This window comes from Dunckerocampus dactyliophorus, chromosome 11 (assembly GCF_027744805.1).
Source record: "Dunckerocampus dactyliophorus isolate RoL2022-P2 chromosome 11, RoL_Ddac_1.1, whole genome shotgun sequence".
Lineage (NCBI taxonomy): Eukaryota > Metazoa > Chordata > Actinopteri > Syngnathiformes > Syngnathidae > Dunckerocampus > Dunckerocampus dactyliophorus.
The window spans coordinates 3,166,978-3,188,839 of NC_072829.1; the positions used below are offsets into that span (position 1 = coordinate 3,166,978).

General features: G+C 40.1%; 1 protein-coding gene and 1 long non-coding RNA gene across 4 annotated transcripts in view; one reads left to right on the top strand and one right to left on the bottom strand.

The window, feature by feature from the left end:
* The first annotated feature begins 1,636 nt into the window (after nucleotides 1–1,636).
* tlx2 (T cell leukemia homeobox 2) lies at nucleotides 1,637–20,303 on the top strand. 3 transcript variants are annotated; one of them, XM_054792259.1, is made up of 5 exons: nucleotides 1,640–2,705; nucleotides 8,871–9,083; nucleotides 11,872–12,109; nucleotides 19,232–19,412; nucleotides 19,629–20,303. In XM_054792259.1, exons 1-5 carry the CDS (start codon nucleotides 2,192–2,194, stop codon nucleotides 19,638–19,640), a joined length of 1,158 nt encoding a protein of 385 aa, XP_054648234.1. In that variant the 5' UTR covers nucleotides 1,640–2,191; the 3' UTR covers nucleotides 19,641–20,303. The 3 variants fall into 3 exon arrangements, with proteins under 3 accessions (XP_054648233.1, XP_054648234.1, XP_054648235.1); XM_054792258.1 differs by lacking the exon at nucleotides 19,629–20,303 and having other exon boundaries at nucleotides 1,637–2,705; nucleotides 19,232–19,579; XM_054792260.1 differs by lacking the exons at nucleotides 8,871–9,083; nucleotides 19,629–20,303 and having other exon boundaries at nucleotides 19,232–19,579.
* The window catches only part of LOC129189996 (uncharacterized), a 32,190-nt gene continuing 12,512 nt past the window's right edge, over nucleotides 2,185–21,862 (bottom strand). Inside the window, exon 3 of the long non-coding RNA XR_008572911.1 lies at nucleotides 2,185–2,415. This is a non-coding gene — a long non-coding RNA (uncharacterized LOC129189996). The remainder of the gene's footprint in view (nucleotides 2,416–21,862) is intronic.

A 21,862-nucleotide genomic window follows, 5' to 3' on the forward strand; every position in this document is an offset into this window, starting at 1 on the left:
GCAGTATTTTTGGCGCAAGTCTTGTTGTTGTATTGGATCGCATTAGATTTTGCTTTTGTGCTAAAAAAAAAAAGACTCACGAGCAGGACATCATTATGAGAGGCTTAGCTATCGAATGTACAACGTAGCCTATTGACTAAAGTAGCTACTTAAGGGAAAAAGAACATGATTAGGAGTTTAAATGAATAAATTTGTAATGACTTTCCAATGCAACGTAACGTAAATGAAGACGCTAACATTGCACAGCACTGATGGGGAAATGCAGGAAAGCTAAAAAATGTTGCAAAAAAACATGAAAAGATTGCACATCGTAATTGTTTACAACGTAATAGTGACGCACAGCGCGTGCAGCCTCTGCTATTTTTAAGGCGCACAGCATGTAAAAAGCCCATAACTGTAAGGATAATAATAATAATAATAATAATAATAGTAGTAGTAAGAGTGGTAGTGGTATAGCAGCCAGCCGTTATTGATATGGGCCGCGCGTGCACACAATTGATTTTTATGCTTCCCTGCAGCCACCTCGTGCAGCCGAGACATATCTCCATTCGCGCCCAAAGTGAAATAAGTGCGTAATAAAACGGTGATATATTAAATTTGTTTTTTTACACCCTCCCCCTCCTTCCTCTCACCCCCACGCCCCCCTCCACCCCTCCCTCCCTCGCCGCGTGTCGTGCTTTTATTATCACTCATTTTTCATCTTTATTGAATTGAGGCCACGTCGCGCTGCACGTGCAGTGGGAAGGTTAAATCATTTGTGCCAATCTATCTATTATATATCTATACGGGCCTAATTTACGGCGATCCACCACTTCCGGTCGGTTCCTGTTCAATTGATGACGTCACGACGCGCCGCAATTAATCCAATGCGCAATAAATAGATGTTCTGTTTTGATCTTTAAATATGATTTTTTGGTGCAAAATCTAACACATTTAGACCGTCACATTGAAAATAAACAGTAACAAGATACATTTTTTTTAATTAAATATATTTTTATCATGACGTCACGATGAGAGCTAATGCCTCTGCACATATGTACATACATTATGGTACATACAGTATATGTAAGTATCACTTACGGTTTGTTTTATTTTCACCATTAAAAATTTGTCACTTAAAAAAAAATTAAAATTTATTATTTTAAAATATTTTTTGTGCAGTCAACCTGGCCAAAATTAGGAAGATGCTGTCAAATATAATTTAATTTTTTTATCATATTTTTTACATATATTTTTTTAATAATTGTATTTAATGTAAATAATTTATAATGAATAATAATCATAAGATAATGCGTGATGTCTTTTCTTAAAATAAATCTTAGTGAGCATTACTGCAATAACAAATAAATAAATAATATTAAACTATATCTGCAACATTGTGACAGGAAGCAAAAATAGGAAACTTTTTTTTAATGTATTTATTTTTTCTACCTGCTTGTTTGTAAATGGGGCGTCATGTGTCCAAATAAAACGAATACTGCTAATAATAATGATAATACAATTAGAATGTAATGTAATAATAATGAGATGGTTGGTTGAATGCTGGCCTCCAGCATCATTAAAGGACACAAACACCGCACTTGGTTCCGCCATGTCTGCAGAGGAGCAAGAAAAGATGCTGTACCTTTAAGAGATGAGAGCACGTCCACTTTCGCCGGCAGCAGGATGATGAAGACGAGGAGGAGCAGGATGAAGAGGAGGAGGGTTCGGCCGAATGGCAGCTTTCCCCCGCAGATGTTCTTCTCACCTGCACTTGAACGCAACACAAGTTACCTTGCTTACAGCGCTAGCCTGCAAAATTAAAATTCACGTCAATCGGGTCATGGTTTCGCTTTTAGGGGCTGCTTTGCTTCTGGTTGTGGATCTGGATCATCATCATCATCATCACCACCATTCAGGGCCCATGCTGGCTCTCAGGGGGACCTGCTCACCCCAGAGCGAGGATTTTTGTCAGTAAGTGTTTGTGGCTCGTCTTGAAGATGGAATATGCTGTCTCCTAAAGTCCAACACGCTGCTGGACGCCAATGATGGCAACATGTTGGACCTCTGACGCGCCGGACATGTTCCTGTGGACCACTGAGGCGGGTGTGGATGCTTGAGATTGCTTTGAAGAGAACACTGAGCTTTGATTTATTTGCTGCTGTTGTTGTTTTTTAAGAACATCATTTATTGTAATTGCATAAAATAAAGTATGGAGCACACCGGCATCGAGGAGGTGAACCAAACCCACCAGCAGCAGCACGAGCCCATCAGCTTCGGGATCGACCAGATCCTCAACAGTTCGGACCAGTCCAGCGGCTGCATGCTCCCGAACAGGACCGGCGAGACGGACTACTCGCTGGCCGCCTCCAACGTCTACAGCAACGGCTACAACGGCGTCTACAACCCGGCCTGCTCCATGGGCCTGGCCGGCTCCTACAACGTCAACATGAACATGAACGTCAGCATGAACATGAACGTCAACGTCAACTCGGCCGGCGCCGGCGGGGTGATCCGGGTTCCGGCTCACAGGCCCATGCCGCCCCCAACGGCTCCCACGGCCGCCGCCGCCGCCGCCGCCCCCCATCAGCCGCCCTCGGCGCACCAGGCCGGCATCGGGCCTGCGGGTATACCTCCGGTTCCCGGCATGGGGCCGATGGGTAATGCCAATTTCACCTTCCCGTGGATGGAGAGCAGCAGGAGGTTTGCAAAGGACAGATTAACAGGTAAATACCATTTTATTCAGGTAAAAACAGCAACGACCTGCCTTGTCATGCAGCATATAAACCTTCAAACACTTAAAAAACAGCAATTACCTGCGTTGCAAAGCGGATACAAACCTGTAAACCTGAAAAAAACAGCGTTCACCTGCATTGCTATGCACATATAATCCTTCAAACCCTTAAAAAAACAGCATTTACCTGCATTAAAATGCACATATCCTGCAAAACCTTAAAAGTGTGCAGATGGCTGCAATGACGTCAAATGCACGAGACGAGGGGAGGAAACGGCTCTACAGTTCCGTATTTTGGTTCTTAAATCCCATTTAGATTTTGTTTGCTTTTTAATTTACTGTAAAATACCGACGTGCACAATTGATCACCGCAGGAGTATTTCATTGACAAGGAAACAGTTAAGACATTTGCTGTTATTATTTATTATTAATTATTATTGTAATTTTATGCTTTTGAATTTGAATTTAATTACGGTAAAAATGCATTGCCTTGCATTTTGTTTACATTGCAATGTTAACTTTGGTTACAGTTTGCATACATTATTTAGATATTTACTTTACTGTACGGATAAAGCATTCTACTACCCAGAAGGTTTTTATTATTTGTTCGGGGGGAAAAAAATGACATTTGTGCTATTAATTAGTGTTATGTGTGTGTGTCACATGACGTCACATTTCTGAAGATGAAACTCATCAGAGCATCATAGACATGCAGCCCCCCCCCCCTCATGAAATATTGACCATCTCTTCTATATGTGATGAATAATGAAGTGGCAAGGTGGGGGCGATGAGTCAAGTGAAAAAGTGTAAAAAGCTTTGTCAGTTTCCTCATCGTCACACCTTTAAGTTCCTGCACTCACACGCTTTTTATTTCCTTGCTTGTCACACGACGTATTGATCACAAGCGAACAACATGAAATCATGCAGCGTTCGTGTTGTTACATAAAAAAAAGAGGTTGCTTGAGGTGCTTTATTGCACATGCATAAAATATTACAGTAAAAAAGACATTATTAAAAAGAGGTGCTTGATTTAGTTTTGCTATGAATTGCATGACATCAATACAATATTAAAACCATTTTTTTCTTTAATGTAGAAAATATAACAAACATCACATATGCATAAAATACAGTAATTAAAAGTGACTTGATTTAATTTTCACTCTAAAATCATTTCAAAAATATTTTCTAAATATAGAGCCTATATTTTAAAAATGCATAAAACACTACCGTCATTTTTTTAAAGAGGTGACTTGATGTAGTCTTACTCTAAAAATCAATTAAATAATTTGAAAAAGAAAATCTAAATATATATCTATATTTTAAAAAAGCGTCATATATTCATAAAATATTACAGTATATTTTTTTAAAGGAGGTGATTTGATTGAGTTTATCTGAAATAAATAAAAATAATTTGAAAAATAGAAATAAAAACAAATAAAATGTGACATGCAGACAACATCCATCTTCTGCAGTATATGACGCTTGTCTTCACTGGGTTTGCGGGGCTATGCTGGAGCCTATCCCAGCTGACTTAGGGAGAGAGGCAACAATACTACGTGAATAAAATATATTTTAAAACATTTTTACTTTAAAACCCATTAACTAGTCAATTAAGCATTTTTATTTGCTTTGGTTTATGGAGGTACATATTTAAAGAAAAATAATTAAAAGTCACATATGCAGAAGTAAATAAATACATTTTTAAAAGAGGAATTTTACTCTGAAAGCCATGATTCAATCAATTCAATCATTAAAAAAAAGCGCTCTGCTTAAAAGTAGTTATTTATTTCACATTTTCCACCTTTTTTTTAATATTATAAACATTATCCGATTACACAATCATCACTCAGCACAATACCGAGCGTCTAATGCAGTAAAATGTTGAAATAATAAGACAATAGCGCAAAGGAGCCCAGTGACAATAAACAGAACACCCATCACATCCATTTCCTCTGCCATACATTACAAAAGAAAAACAGTTTAAATGCTCTCAACGTGCGGAAAAGACAGCCTGCTGCCTTTTGCAAGGCCGGGTGTAATAAATAGCAATGTATGTTCATGTTCTATTTCAATATCCCCCTTTAGAATCCTTCACGGATATATTTATTAGATTGCCTGCAAAAGGTAATATCCGCAGTGGGGGAGAGCGGCCCTGTCACTGAGAAGTGTTATTAAGTATAAGTGGTTTTATTACAGCCTAACATATTCTCTGCGGTGGCATTTCCTTTTGGTGATATGCTAAATTGTGTTAGCCGGCCTGCACACTTTTATTTCTCTTTCAGATGGAAACATATTCTGTGCTTTGTGTGTGTGTGTGTGTGTGTGTGTGTGTGGTTTTTTTAAGGCTGTACAGAAGAAAATGCATTCACATTTAATGCTCTACAGGCCACTTGCAGTAGTTTAGCACAACATTCTTCATGTAATTGGAATTCTGGCGATTATTTTCAACATTTAAAAGAGCCTCATTGAGTTTGCATTAGAGTCATGTTGCGTGGGCTGCAAATTAGATTTCAGGGCTTAGCATTTTTTAATTTTTTTTTGCATAAATCTGAGGGTGAGAAAATGTGGATTTGGGAATTTTCAGAGGTTAATTTTTGCTGTTGAAAATTCATAACGTTGAGATATTTTTGGCTGTGCATGGTTTCTTTGGGGTGTGGCACATAAAAATGAAGGAAAAGGATGCCAGTCCTGACTTTTAAAGAGCTTTGATGCTACAAACAGGGAAGTATAATGGCAATGGAACTACAAAGTGCTAAAAATACTTTAGGGGTCAGTCTTTTGGCACTACAAGGCCTCTTGCCGGTTTCCATGTGTCTGCTCCATCACTGCGTGCACAGATGGCCCCCAAATCGCGTTTAATGCCGCATTACGTGGCTCACCGTGCTGCTGTAAGCCCCCACAGGCCTTCTCGCCGCTAGCGTGCGACCTTCAAAGTGAGACGCTGACCTCCAATGCCCGTTTTAACCCCTGCATGCCTTCCTCCCCGCGTGAAACACAGTGGAAATAGCCAAATTCAGATTCTGGCATCAAGGGGACTAAAACTAATGATGAAAATCCCACCCAAGTCCCCAACGAAATCCTAGCAGGATACGATTACAATTTCCACAATTATGCGCAGTGAAACCTGATGATGTTCTTATTAAAAAAAGGGAGTTACTGCAGGAGATTAGGAATAGTAATTACATGCGTGCAATATGCGGCTTGTCATTTACGCTGCCTTCATTTGACGCCGCGCACAAATTGCAGCAATTCATCTTGAAATCACAAATTTGCTCGGGAATGTCTCCGCTTCTCCTGCGGGGACGCCAAATAGCCTCTTCGACAGCCGTGCAGATGTTCACGCCGTCAGTTGGGCCTTTTTTTTTTTCTTTTTTTTTGTGGATGGCACCAGAAGAAGGACATGAAAGAAAGAAAGCAGCCGTTTCATCTTCTGTTGCTCTGCTTTATAGGCATCGTGGGGAGTGTGGCCGGGGAGTGGATCTATATGGCCCAAAACGATCCCCTTACATGTATTGATCTTCTGTTTACCCACAGCTGACAAAATAGACAGGATTCATAGATATTTTATGATGCAGGAGATAAGTGGTTATTAATACCAGGACACGCTGAGACGGGAAAGGCAACCAAGCAGGCAGGAAGACTAAATGACAACAAGCTCCTCCATGTTTGTCAGTATTAAGCGAAGGGGAAAAGACAGCAAATTGTTTATTATAAAGTTGCGCATATCACATTACATATTCATAAAATACTGCACTGTAGTCTAGACTGCAAAGGTAACCTTTTCAGGAGGGTATTAACCATTTATATATACAGTAAGCCCCCGTTTATCAGCTCTAGACCCAACTGTCATAAGTGAGTTTTCGCGAATTAGGATTCATTATTCATAAATGGAATATTTTCATAGACAGAGCATAGAAAACCTGTTTACGACCTTCTAAATACGTTTTGTAGCATTATTAGAGCCCTCTAGACATGAAATAACACCCCTATAGTTACCTTTACACTCCTATTACCCAAAGTGGTAGACAGAAGAGAAAATAAGGCACACCCAAGACATAATAAAGAGCATCCTTGTTGTTGTTCCTTTTGTACACTGGAAAAAACGATTTTTTGTCACAGTAAATGATACTTGAGTCATACATGTTAACCATGTGAGAAAACCGTAGCCAATGTATTTATTTTAAAAAATCTTGGTGATATGAATGTGTTTACTTAGTATTAGGTGGTCAATGTTGAATATTGTTTTTGTATTGTACATTTGAATAATGATACTTTAGTAATCAGCACATTTTGAGAATATAAGTAAAAGCTACTACAAAGTTCAATATGGTGATGTCAGAGCTCCCTCTGGTGGCCCGCCAGGCATGGCCGCTGGGCACTCATGGCTGTCATTGGCCAATGAGCTGCTTTGCTGGGACGAAATGCATTACGGGAAGTGTTGTTTGTTATTTTAAACTCGTATTTTGTACTTGCCTTGTATATTTACGAGCTACCTTTTGAGTGTGCCGTGTGATGATTTTAGCCTTCTTCGTAGGATGACACCGTGAGTCAGACTGTTACATCGAGCGATGACCTCCTGCTCCGCAAGAGCCCCCTTATGACTCGTGATTGGCTCCTGCTAAAGAATGAGCTACTGACATGCGAGCGGCACAGTATTTCAATGATTAGTAGTAGTTCTGAAGCATAGAAGATATCACGAGATTAGACACGGTCATAAATTAGCTCCACCGCTAGCTTGAAAGAAAGAAAAATAGACTGTGAATTACGGCACATATTAAGAATTTTTTGTAGGACGTTTTTAATAAACATACAGTATAGGGATTACTTGAAAAAAAGTCAATATCATCAATGTAACATTACTGGCACCTAGTGACCAGTGTAGAATACTACATATCACAACGTCTTCGAATGCATCTTCTGAATGCCTTGTATTTGTATTTCACTTCATTTGGCCACTTTTGTGTTTGAAAAATGCTTAATTTAGGCAGAAAATAGGTCTAATGTGCTTAAATGTGCATATTTTTTGGAGTAAAAATAAGCCATATTCAGCGGTGGTGGTGAGGGATTACTGTATTGGTACTACATACAGTACATATTCATATATATGTATATATTAATACATATATATATTATATTCATGCTTTGTTCACAATTCAAGACATTTTAAAGAAAAATATCCATCAAATTTGCATAAAAAAACTGCGTTCATACAGAATGCACTGAAATTTTATGCTTTTTTTTTTAAATAAATGAACAAATGATGATTATTTTCTGTATGTATTTAATTATTATTCATTAGTAAAAGCATTTAAATACAACAAATACATTTGTTTTACTATAGTAAATATAAGAATAAATAATATATTAATAACATAATAATGATTATGCTAAATAAATTAAATATTGTATTAATAATAACAAAAATAACAACAACAACAATAATAACAATAATAATAATAATAACAATAATAATAATGGTTTTGAGGGTTTTTACGACCTATCATAGCATGCATGAACTAAAAGGCAAATAATAATAATAATAATGATTTGGAGTGCATGAGAAAGTGGGAAAGGAAAATATATCTCAGGTTCATCTGCTAACATGTACATTGCACAACACAGCAGCAAGAGACAGATGGGTAGCAACATTTTCAAGTGCATGCAGAGCTAGATAAAGCTGCTGTTTATACCTCAAATGCAGCGCCTGTCAACTTGTGGAGAAGAAAAACTAGGGCCACGCACCCGGCGAGTATAGAACAGTATACTTGAATAGAGCGTTAACTGGAGCGTCTGCGGTAACCGGATGAATGTTTTTATGATTTATGAGCGTTTTAAAGTGATAGACTTTTAAAATGACACTTGTACTGTTTGTCACTGTCCGTTATCCACTGATGTTTTACAGCATGGAATGTTTATATTTGTAGATAAATGAGCTCCAGAATCTGGTGCGCTTCATCATGATCATATTTGCAACAATGCTACCTGTCATTTAGGCTCCTAAATGGCAGACATGTCCCCGTGCAAACGCCAGCCGAAAGAGAAAATGTGATTGAAGCAGCTTGTGTTCATCATTCAGGCGTCTCGGTCATGTGATTATACGGGTCGGTGCTGCTGTGCTCCAGATGCGGGGAGCTCACTGTGTCTCCCTTTCCTTTAGGGGAGCAGGCAGAGGAGAGCCGAGCACGAGAGGCCGCAGGGGGGGCGGGGGCGGCCGGGCCCCTCTGCCCTCTCCCCAAGGGAGACATCGGCAGGGTCCCCGTCTGGAGCACGGTGGAGACTTTAACTAAATGCTATTACCCCGAGCTCGCTCACCTGCGAGACGGCAATGGCCTTCTTGCAGACTATTCTTTCCCAAAGGGGGCTTGCCCAGGTGAGTCACCCGTCCCTCCCACCACCTCACCCAAACACCCTCACAACCAAGTCGCAAAAATCCTCAACAAAGTTCTGACCTAAGGAACACATTCCGTTCATTTTGACGAATCCTGCCACAAAGATGTCCGACATACATTATTTGCTATTTTGTTCATTATTTACTGTAAGGCACAAAAATCCGCTTAATGCAGGTCAAAAGGTGACATCTTAGCTTTGTGTTATGATAGCCTCCGATCAGATAAGCTCTGCTTCTACTGTCTCCTTTTCGAATGTGAAATTGTGTCACGTGATGTTCCTTAACCTATATGATATGTAGTATTCTACACTGGTCACTAGGTGTCAGTAATATTAGACTGGTGAGACAATAGCCACCGCAGGAAGTACCGTACAGAAACCAGAAGTAAAAAAAAGGAACTCTCCCGATGCTAGCAGGTGAGAGTCTACACTATGTCTTATTTTCTCTTGTTATGTCTACTGTATTGGGTAACGGGGGTGAAAAGTGACTTTAGGGGTGTTATTTATCGTCTAGAGGTCTCTACAGTAATCATGTTAAAAACCGTATTTAAAAAGGTCGTAAACAGATTTTCTATGCTCTAACTACCAGAATATGCTATAATTATAAATAAGAAATCCTACTTTGCGGAAAGTCACGTATCATGTCTGGAAGAGATTATAAACATAATTTAAGTAAACAAGGAATGACTGCATATGCAAAACAATGCTAGCATTCATAACCCGCAAGGCATGCTGGGAAGCCCGTGCTCACACCTCCACAACAGGAAGTTAGAGTCTCTATTTCTTGTTTTTTTGTCTCGGAAAGTAACCGCATTAGGGATATAAAGGGGTGTAAAAGTGACACCTAATGTCAAAAAGTGTATTTAGAAGTTTGTAAACAGGTTTTCTGTGCTCCAAGTATGAAAATATTCCTTTTATAAATAAGGAATCCTTCTTTGCGCAAATTCACTTATCACAGTCGGGCCTGGAACCAATGAATCGCAATAAAACGAGGGGTTTCTGTATGCCACAAGCCAATAAAAAAAGGCAACTGAGTCGAACTACTATTATATCTTGAAAAACACAAGAAAAGTGCTCATTTTCGGGGCTATCCACACGCAAACGTTTTCGTGTAGACAGCAAACAGGAAAACGATGATGTCACCAACCCATTGCCATCACGTGACCAGAAGTGAGCTTTGACGACAAGCCAAAATAATATCTGCATATTTCAACGGACATGACTCACCCCAGTCGACATTCTCCTGATATTTTGCCTTCTTTGCCTCCAAAACGACGGACTTATGCGCATGCGTTCTTTCTTCTTCTTCTATGGTTTGCCGTGTCACATGGTTCCGTCTGCGAGTCTGTTCACAGCGCCACACGTAGGTGTGTCTAATGTATTACATCAGGGGTGGGCAAACCTTTTGACTTGCGGGCTGCATTGAGTTAACAAAGTTGGCCGGGGGGCCAGACTACATATTTGATACACACACGCTAGTTTAAGCTTATAATTCTAACAGTCCACCTGGAATTATTTGTCTTATTTTATCTGTAAAAGTGTCATACAATCCGCTATATGTGGTTAAGGTTAGGGTTAGGAGGGCTGGGTTAGGGTTAGTGTTCGTGTTCGGGTTAACTTGTGTGTGTTTGGCACCACGGGTGAGGTAGTTTTCTGGATGGCTGCATGTGAAAAGCTACTTCAACCATCAAAAGGTGGTCTCAGATTGACTACTTGCAGGTCATGTTGCCAGCTCGTATGTTAAAGTTTATATTAAATACTTTGGAAACAACTAGCGGGCCGGATTCAAACGCTTGGCGGGCCGGACGTGGCCCCCGGGCCGTAGTTTGCCCACCCCTGTATTACATCGTTTTCACTCAGTGATCAGTTCCCATCTGGATGCAACTATTTACTAATCCGGCACAGTGTGGACACACATTTTTTTTCAACCCGCCAAAAAACAAATCTCAGGAGTGTTACCCTGTGGACAGGACCTTAGATTCACAACCAATGAAAAATAAGGAAATTTGAGCCCATGAAAATGTTATTTTCCTACGACCCGGAACACGTTTAGTACCAACAGTGAAACATCGGTTTTTGTTATTAATTTGTTCAAAAAAACCCCCATAATCGTACAAACACCACAGCAATTTTTCCCATAGGACATCAAAGGAATCTCTTCATTGACTTTTACTGAAGACTCTTGTTGGTGAAGACTGCAGTCTAACTGCGAGTCAGCAATGCGTAGGGTGCTTTGGGCGCTCCAATCCGTGGAACGATACAGTACGGGGCAAACCGACTAGCTTGTTATGTGCAATATTGTACAAAAATCGAGAACGCAGGCTACATTTTTAAATGTTTGCCGAAACCAAATCATACAGGGGCGTTCGAAAAAACCTACCTACTACCTTTTCGCTTCCAACAAAAGACTTCCAGTATCGTCCTTCCTTTATTGTGTCCAGAATTTCCTCCGGGGAATCGGGAATAAATTGTTGAAATGACAGAAACGTTGACTTGAGTTGAAAGTTATAGTCTACATTTAGCACTTTGCTCAGATGCCCCAAATTGACTGAGTTAGGAGAAAATTGGCAATAATTTCATCCAGTCAAGCTGTGTTGAGTCAACAAAGTCATCTCGAGGGAAATTATTTCTATCTTCCTCTAAAGTCAGGATTTGTCTGGGTTTTATGGAAGCCACTTCTGGAAGTCCAATTAATGTTTTGACCCAGCTTTATCTGTTTCTGTTCACTAAATTTTTTTTTTTTAAATCATCATTTCCGTGCCCCGTTCCAGCTGCCCTGTCGCCCTTCTCGGTGACACGCCGCATCGGCCACCCGTACCAGAACCGGACGCCCCCCAAGAGGAAAAAGCCTCGCACTTCCTTCAGTCGGGTGCAGATCTGCGAGCTGGAGAAGCGCTTCCACCGCCAAAAGTACCTGGCGTCGGCCGAGCGTGCCACCTTGGCCAAGGCCCTCAAGATGACGGACGCGCAGGTCAAGACGTGGTTCCAGAACAGGCGGACAAAATGGCGGTAAGATCTCCCGCCTTCATACTGTGACCATCAAAAGCAGTGTGCTCATTTTGATTTAAGCCTAAATGGACACTCAGCACGTGTCTTGTTTGAGTCCAAAGTAGCGTCTGATGTTTCACTTTGCACAAAATGGGCCCGTGCGGTTGAAACGTTTTGAAGGACGCCGTGCAACACAACACCTTTTTTGCTTAGCTGGGCGGGCGGCGGAGGCCAGTTCACTTGACCAAGCACAATTACTGGAGCCTCCTAAAAGGCCTTTTAGGAAGCTGCTGTCCACAGCAATACTCAGACACTCTCACTGGCTGCGCATTCCCGCACTCTCAGACGCCGCTGGCAATGATTCGGAGGCGAACGAGGGATAAATCCAATGACGGTGTCCCGCCCATAAAGCCACTGCACCTTTTAAAAGCCATTTTTATGACATAGCCACTCAAAAACTGGCATTTTTCATTTTGATCTGTAGTTTAGTGTTCTACTGCGCACATTAAATGCTAAAGGCAGGGGTGTCCAAACTTCTTCCAGAGAGTGCAGAATACTGAAAATCAAAGGATGTGGGAGCCGACTTTGATATTTTTACATATTTTTTAAATTCAGTAAAAAGGCTAAAAATACTTTATATATGCTTAAAGACAAAGCTTTATGTTATCATTAGTTATTCCAGTGTACAAGCCGCACTGGTCCACAAATATATACTGCTCAAAAAAATACAGGGAACACATCTATAACACATCCTAGATTTGCATTAATGAAATATTCTTAACAAATACTTTTGTCTTTACAAAGTTGAATGTGCTGGCAACAAAAATCACACATAAATGATCTATGGAAATCAAATTTGTTAACCCATGGAGGTCTGGATTTGGAGTCACACTCAAAATTAAAGTGGAAAAACACACCACCTGTTGTCTATTCCATTTGCTCAACAGATTGTGAAATTGTCAATTTGTGTTGCTTTGTAAGTGGACAGTTTGAATAATGGCGCAGCACTTTTGACTGAGTGTGAATTGAGTGTTCCCTTTTTTTTGAGCAGTGTATATATGTACATACACACACATATACTGTATATATATACTGTATATATGTGTGTACACATATACTGTATGTACATATATAAGCCGCACCGAACTACAAGCCTCACATGTCCACGCCATAAAATGGCATATTGTGGCGCGCATGAGTCCTCGAGGACCAGGCAGCTCTTTGACAGGAGCCAATCACGAGCTATGAAAAAACTCACAAAGAGCTTGTCAACCCATTGGAAATTGCCAGAGGTCATTACTCAATATAACTGACTCTGACTCACGGTTTCATCTTACAAAGAACGCTAAACTCATCACACAGCAACTTAACACTCAAAACGTATACCTGATAAATATACAAACATGTACCAATATGAGTGACTTTTCTGAAAAGTAATGTTAAAATCTGGTCTCATCTTGTAGGGACAACCTCGTGTATCGTCTCGTCTCGTGAACCGAGTGTCTTATGACACCCCTACTTATTGGTATCAACGTTTCAACTTTTTCTCTTTACATTTTGCTACATTTTTCCCCCATTTTTGCTGGGGTTTTTTGGGGGGGTTAATTTTATTTCTACTATGTGTCCAGGACACATTTTGGACACCACTGGCTTTTAATAATATCGTCCTACAGTGCGTTCGGATGACTAAAGATCACGTTAATAGGGGGACTGTTAGGAATGAAATATTTTCCACGCTGTTTTAGACAAAGTACGGCAACGTGCTTATCTACCACAGAGGAAAACGATGCACCCTCATCTGCACACAGACAGCTCCTAGATATGCCACTTTTTTATGTCTATCTGAGGAGCAATTAGCTGACCAAACTGAGACTGACTGGAGCCAGTTCAAACTAATATCCCAAACAACTAAAAAAGGGCTCCTCGTCGGGGACTTAGTGAGACCTTTGTTGGCAGCTAATCACTCTCTCCAGCGCTGGCATTACAACTGCTTGCATCTATTCCTGTTTGAATTCAATTGTAAACTGTTCTTGAAACTCGTAGACTCATTTCTCAGCTGTTGCAATAAAATAATCTGGGGAGGGACTTTCGCCCTGTAAAAGGGCCAGTCCCAACAAGTGGATCCCCACATACAAGAAGCAATGCAAATCTTAAAACCCATCAAATTTGGACATTGGTGAAAAACCAAACTTTGAATGTCCAGTAATCTCTTGCTGCTTTGCTTTGAATTTTGCAGCTTCACTATGTCACATTTTTTAAAATAATACATATTCATTAATACTGTATATCATTACTGTTTCGTGGTTGACTAAGGCCTATTATTAGTCAAAGATTTTGTGAGGATATGTAGGATTCTACACTGGTCACTTGGTGTCAGTAACGTTACATTGATGAGACTCTTATGTTTACTATGTTGGGTATTAGGAGTGAAAATGTGACTATAGGGGTGTTACTTAATGTCTACAGGGCTTTAATAATGTTAAAAACTGTATTTAGAGGGTCCTAAACAGGTTTTCTATGCTGTATGAAAATATTTCAGTTATAAATAAGGAAGCCTAATTTGCAGAAATTCACTTATGTCTGAAAACGCTTATTAATATGATTTAAATAAACAAGGGATGACTGTACATGCAAAACAGTACTAGCGTTCATAACCCGGCAAGGCATGCTAGGAAGCCTCGGCGTACGCTTCCGTAACAGCAAGTTACCCAGTCTCAAGTTTTCGTTTCACAGGTGGTCTCGGACAGTAATCCCCACAAACAGCAGGGGTCGACTGTGTACAATCTGTATTTTAGGTCTGTGCAAGCAAATATACTTGACCTGAGTGTATGACGCCCTCTGCTGGTTGCTGTCAAATAATTAAGTAGATGATGCCTATTTTGGGACATTTTAGTCCATGAAATGTTACATGATGGACTAAATTCTTAATAAACCAGTCATTTACATGAAACAGGACCAGATTCACTTTGTTCAATATTCAGAAACAATTGTCCCATTTTGCACCTGTTTCCAGTTGGCTACAACCGTGGTTTGATGTGAGCTTAAAGATGGCATGACTCCTCGCTAGTGTGTGAAAAATAAGCATTTTTTAAAACACAGGCGCACACACTACCTTTGGGCCAATTTGTCTGACTGAAAGGAATACTCTACAGATGATATTTAAATGCAAGAATCTCCTCCAATACAAACTAACGGCAGCTCGCCTAAAATAAAGAGACGAAATGGCGTGTCACGACAAATAACCGGCCTTGGTACTTTCTAAGATTTATGCCGTCGCCGGATCGTTGCACCTGGCAGGCCGAACATGAGGGATGTCTTTGCATGACCAGCACGCTACCTAACAAGACGGTGATCGAATCAGCAGGCAGCCAATTGGATTAACATAATGCCGTTAGCAATAACGTGTGGCTAATGGACGCAGGTTGGCGAGCACGCCTGCGTGAGCCCCTGTACCTGCCGTAATGATTTTTCTCTTCTTGCCATTAGCGCGTTTCACACGAGCCGGATTGTAAAGCTTTGATTACTGAGACATTCACTGGTTAAAGAACGCTGGAAATTGAAGACACTGAAACTGAAAACCAATAGAAACTCCTACATATGAAATGGAATCTAACTTTCAGATGGACTTCATTTCCACTGTTAACGCAACTTGAAACAATTAAGCCAGAATGAGTGGAACACTTGGCTTCAACCAGCAGAGGCACTGTTGATTCGGTCTTAACTAGTTTGCTGCCTAAAGAAGACCCACACAATGCATGTCTGCTATTTTAGGCTGGTTGAAAATGTGTGGAATATGCACTATAAACACTATAATATACACTGCACACTACATAACACAAGCGTTTCCCATGCGTTCATTTATCTATACATACATGTCACACTTAAATGTTTCAGATTATCAAACAAATTTAAATATTAGTCAACGACTGAACACAAAATGCAGTTTTAAAATGAAACTTTGTATTATTAAGGGAGAAAAAATCCAAAGCTACATGGCCCTGTGTGAAAGTGATTGTCATTCAGCCATTCAGAGGTGAACCTGCTGGTGTGTTTTGGATCATTGTCCTGCTGCAGAACCCAAGTTGGTTTCAGCTTGAAGTCACCCCACAGATGGCCGGACATTCTCCTTCAGGATTTTTTGGTAAACAGCAGAATTCATGGTTCCATTCATCACAACAAGTCTTCCAGGTTCTGAAGCAGCAAAACAGCCTCAGACCATCACACTACCACCACCATATTTTACTGTTGCTGTGATGTTCTTTTTCTGAAATGCGGCATTACTTTTATGCCAGATGTAATGGGTCACACACTTTCCAAAAAGTTCAGATTTCGTCTCTTCAGACCACAGAGTATTTTCCCAAAGCCTTAATGTTGTTTTTGTTCAGCAGTGGTTTTGGTCTTGGAACTCTGCCATGCAGGCCGTTTTTGCCCAGTGTCTTTCTTATGGTGGAGTCATGAACACTGACCTTAACTGAGGCAAGTGAGGCCTTCAGTTCTTTGGATGTTGTTGTGGGGTCTTTTTTGACATCTTGGATGAGTCGTCGCTGCGCTCCTGGGGTCAGTTTGGTTGGTTGGCCACTCCTGGGAAGGTTCACCACTGTTCCACGTTTTCACCATCTGTGGCTAATGGCTCTCACCATGTTTCGCTAGAGTCCCAAAGCATTAGAAATGGCTTTATAACCTTTTCCACATTGATAGATCTTGATTAATCTAATGTTTTAACGGGTGGAGGGGCAATCACTTTTTACACACAGGGCCATGTAGATTTGTTTTTTTTTTCCCCCCTTAATAATAAAAGGTTTCATTTAAAAACTGCATTTTGTGTTCAGTTGTGTTGTCATTGACGAATATTTAAATTTGTTTGATGATCTGAAACATTTAAGTGTGACAAACATGTAAAAAAAAGGAAATCAGGAAGGGGCAAACACTTTATACCACCACTGTATACGACGACTAAACGCTAACAAACACGTAACATTAACTTTTATTTACAAGTTGCCCTCAGCGCATGCTGGGCAGTCCAGCAGCAACGCCTCTCTACGCTACAATATAGTGAGATACACAGTAATGCTAAAGTCTCAGAAAAAAGCTAAACGTACACGCAGTTATGCTGTAATGCAGGCTGAAGTGAGCTGCAGGTCAAACCTGTGTGCTTTGTTCATAAAATAAAACGCAGAATCTGAACAAATGCAGATGTTTGTCATTTTAGCGCCTCCCGACACGACGTACAGGATGCGCGTCTGTGTTAACATGTGTAAGGTCGATCCTCCCACCTGCCCTCTGAGTCACATTCCCTCGCCAACACCTGTCACTCAGCGCCATCAGCTGTCATCTCGCCCCGAGCCCAACATGGCGGCGCAGGTGGCGAAGATGTGTAAATGCAAATATATACCGCTTTCTCTCCAAACAACATGGCTCCTGTGGTTTCTTTATTCCCCTATTATGAGTTTTAAATACAGACACAGGCCACTTTTACAACATAAGAAACATAAAAGAAAAAATAAAACAATTAAAAATGTCAAATGAAAATATATACATAAATAAAAACAAACAAAAATGACATCTAATACAAGAGCAATATACAAAAAATACAAACGCAATAATCCTTACATAATAATAACAATGAAATATAAATATGTAAATTGATTTTTCCTGTTGCCCAGTTAGGCAGCAATAGTAAAACTCGTCTCGTAACCTGGCACCTCCTGCTGGTTGCTGCCCCGTAGTGTCACTGATTAAGCCGCCATTGCTTTAAGATGCTGTTTACAAACCTTTTCCATACCATGCAACCCACAGAAAATTCATACCACCTTTTAAATCATTTAATCGCTCCTACTATTATTTAAGTGTGTCCCTTCAAATATTTCCAGCAACTTTGCTGACATGAACGCAAGCTTGATCAAATACCACATGATCAAAAGAATTATATAAAAAAAAATCCCTATTCAATTAACATAAAAAACGAAATGTATTTGGTATTTCACTGAAATAAAATTAAAAAATAATAATTTCAAGAATTTGAGCCCACCAAGAAAATGTGCTTTGTTATTCCACTAGGCCAGAGACCTCTTGTCTCCAAAACAAGTCCTCCAAATGCTTAACCCCTGATTCAAATAGCCTTGGGTGTCTATGCATGTGAGACCTTCATCGTCTCTGTTCCTCACAACAGAAAAGACTACCACCCCTCCCCTCGCATGTGTTGTTTCCTATACTAACTAATAATATTTCTGCATGGATAGTATTGATTTGTCTTCTTCCATGCAAGTTTTATTAACCTTATGAACCTCTCATCGGATTTCCCCTTGACACAACCCTAGAAAAGCATTAAGCATTTACAATATTAATTTCTTTTTTTGGGGGGCGGTTACTATCTGGGACCACCAGCCAATGGCTAGCAAAAAAACTGCAAATAATTGCAATGCTCATAAAATTGTCCACACCTCCCCCTCAAAATCCACCTGCAAGCTTCTCAGATTTTGCATCAACATTTGCAACAAAAGTGTCTGTTCCCATTTTTATATGATTAAAAATTAAGTTATTATAGAACCCTCCTCTTCTCTCTTCAATTGCCATTGTTCACTCCTAACACAATACATGTGTAATCGCTAAATATGCCTCGTAACTTAATAAACGCATTGAAAGTATAAAGATGTATAGCTACTCACTACTCTTGAATGATAATGCAAGATGATCCATGAACAGATGGCGTCGCCGTGTAGCAAGTCGCAGCACACAACTATGGTGCGTTCAAGGACCGAAAAATCGCGACGTTTGAGAAAAACCATGCAAAATTTTTTTTTTTTTTTTTTTTTTACACGTATGCTGTTTGCTTTACTTGTATTATCACATATTTATATATTATGACTGACTTAGGGTGAATGAGTTGGGTTTACTATGAAAAAACAGCCTATTTTGGGGGGAAAAAAAGTCTCAAAATTTGACCAAAAATCCACAAATTTGCAGGGCTGCGAATGCTGAATTGTGAATGTCGGTATTGGATGTGATTATTCATAGATTGATGGATATAGTTGAGCAAATGAGATTGCTGGCCAGATAAAAGTGTTGCAAAACATGATCATATTTACTAACAATCCATGAAAAAAGCGCTCCTAACGCTTCCTGCGGTCTCTCCTACCGGGCTAGGCGACAGACAGCGGAGGAGAGGGAGGCGGAGAGGCAGCAGGCCAACCGGCTCATGCTGCAGCTCCAGCAGGAAGCCTTCCAAAAGACGCTGAGCCAGCCTCTGCAGCCGGACCCGCTCTGCCTGCACAACTCCTCCCTGTACGCCCTGCAGAACCTGCAGCCCTGGGCCGAAGACAATAAGGTGACCTCCGTCACCTCCGTGGCATCTGTTGTGTGAATGTGAGTGTGATTGTGGGCAGGACGTAGAGAGTATAGGGCTGGAATGTAGGATTGTGTTTGATGCTGGTGGGGGTCCACCGCCAAGGAGCCGCACTGACATTGAAGATACGTAACTGTGACTGTAAATATGTGTTGAGTCAATTTCCTGCCTTACACAACGTTTCCGCTTTCCCTTCAGCTGACGGTCTAAAAAAGGGAGGACGGGCGCTTTATCCCTAAGTGCCGCACACCTAACTAATGGACACCTGTGTACATGCCCACCTATCAAGACTGAAACCCTCCCTCTTCCCTTTTTACTCCTGGGACCTTCAAAGAGGACGCAGAGACTTTCTGCCCATATCTGCAAAAAATTATATTAAAAAAAAAAAAAAAAAAAAAAAGGCCTGGTTTCTCCCTTTTGACTTTGTACAATGTAGTAAATGCATGTTTAAGTCCTTTTCTGTATGCTGCTGTCAAGGCGCCACGCTGCCACGGTGGACGGGTGGTACTCCTCATCACGGACTCCTCATGATGGTCCATTTAAAGTGTTTTATATTAAATCATATTGTGACTTTTTTTCCAAAGGCTTTTTCTTGCCTCCTTGTGTTTTATTTGCTTCTTACACAACCTTGAAACAGCCCTCGGTGGAGTGAAGACCTCCGCCAAGGCCAAACACTCCTTATTTGCATCATCCTTCACAGATAACCGCCTCCTGCATGTAGCACAACTTTGTCATCAAGGCTTGCCTTCACACTTGTGATTCAGTGCACAGGTCCGGCTCACGCTGCTATTTTTGTCATGTGACCAAAGGCAAAGAACATAAAGCCAGGACTTGGCTGGACAGCTTTTGTGACATATTGCGAAACATAACTCAAACATTCAAAATCCTGTCTTCTGTGTTGAATACGTCAGTTCTTTTGATATTGTGATATATTTGCCATCATAGATTTCACCAAAAGCTTCTAAATGATACTTTTAAAGGAGCTTTTGCGGAATACTACGTGACATAACCAACATTCCAAACCAAAATGCCATCTGCTGGGTTGAATACATGAGTTCTTTCTATATTCTGCTATATTTACCATGTTACATTTCACCAAAAGCTTGTAAAATATACTTTAAAGAGGTTTCGTGATATACTCCAGGATGTAACTCAAACATTCCAAACCAAAATGGCGTCTTCTGGATTGAATATGTTTGTTGTTTTTATATTCTACTATATTTACCATCTTACATTTCACCAAAAGCTTGTAAAATATATTTTCAAAAAGACGTTTTGTGGCATACTACGTGTCGTAACCCAACCATTCCAAACCAAATTACATTTCACCAAAAGCTTCTTAAATGTACTTTTAAAGAGGTGTTGTGATGTATCATATGACGTAACTCAAACATTCCAAACCAAATCGCTGTCTTCTGGGTTGATTACATTGATTCTTTTTAAAGTCTGCTATATTTACCAGCTTACATTTCACCGAAAGCTTCTAAAATATTCTTTTAAAAGAGTTGTTGTGACGTTTCATGTGACGTAACTCAAATATTCCAAACCAAATTGCTGCTTCCGGGTTGATTACGTTGATTCTTTTTATACTCTGCTGTATTTACAAACTTACATTTCACCAAAAGTAAAACACTACACAGAGCTTTTGTGGCATGCAAACTGATGTAACTCAAACGTTCTTAACAAAAAATGACATCTTCTGGGTTGAATATGTCGATTATTTTTATATTCTGCTATTTTTTACCAGCTTACGTTTCGCCAAAAGCTTCTAAAATACACTTTTAAAGAGCTTCCTTGGCATAATATAGGGTGTAACTCAAACATACCAAACCAAAATGAATCTGGGGTGAATGCATTGGTTGTGTACACATTCTGACGTATTCAGCATCTTACATTTAGCCAAAAACCTGTAAAATATACTTTAATTCATTCAATCCCAGACATTTTCAAAAATCCCAGACATTTTCAAAAGACAACCCCTTCAGCACCGACCGTTTTCGCCGATTTTGACAAGGCGCACAGACTGTTGTGTTCTCTGGCTATATAAACATGGAACCTACGAAAAGAAAGATTAGTCTCTCGTCTTTCATCAGAAATCATCAGTTTGTTTCTACCTTTTCCCGTTCTTTAGTCATCAGCAGTAGAACATTGGTAAGTTTCAGGAAAATATCAGTTCCCAACAAAAAAAGGAAGAAAAACAGCAAATGTTTTGCTTTTGTGACAACTCAAATATGAAAACAACTATCTCACAACATAAGCAACACAAAAAAGGGTTGTTTGAGCATGTTTTTACATGTAAAAGATCCATGCCGAGCTCCTATCAAATGCACTTCTGCCACCTGTTGGAAGATTTCATGGTTTAAAATTGCTCTACCAGTGACATCTATTAGTGTTCACTTGCGTAAAAAAACGTAAAAGATGTATAAATACAT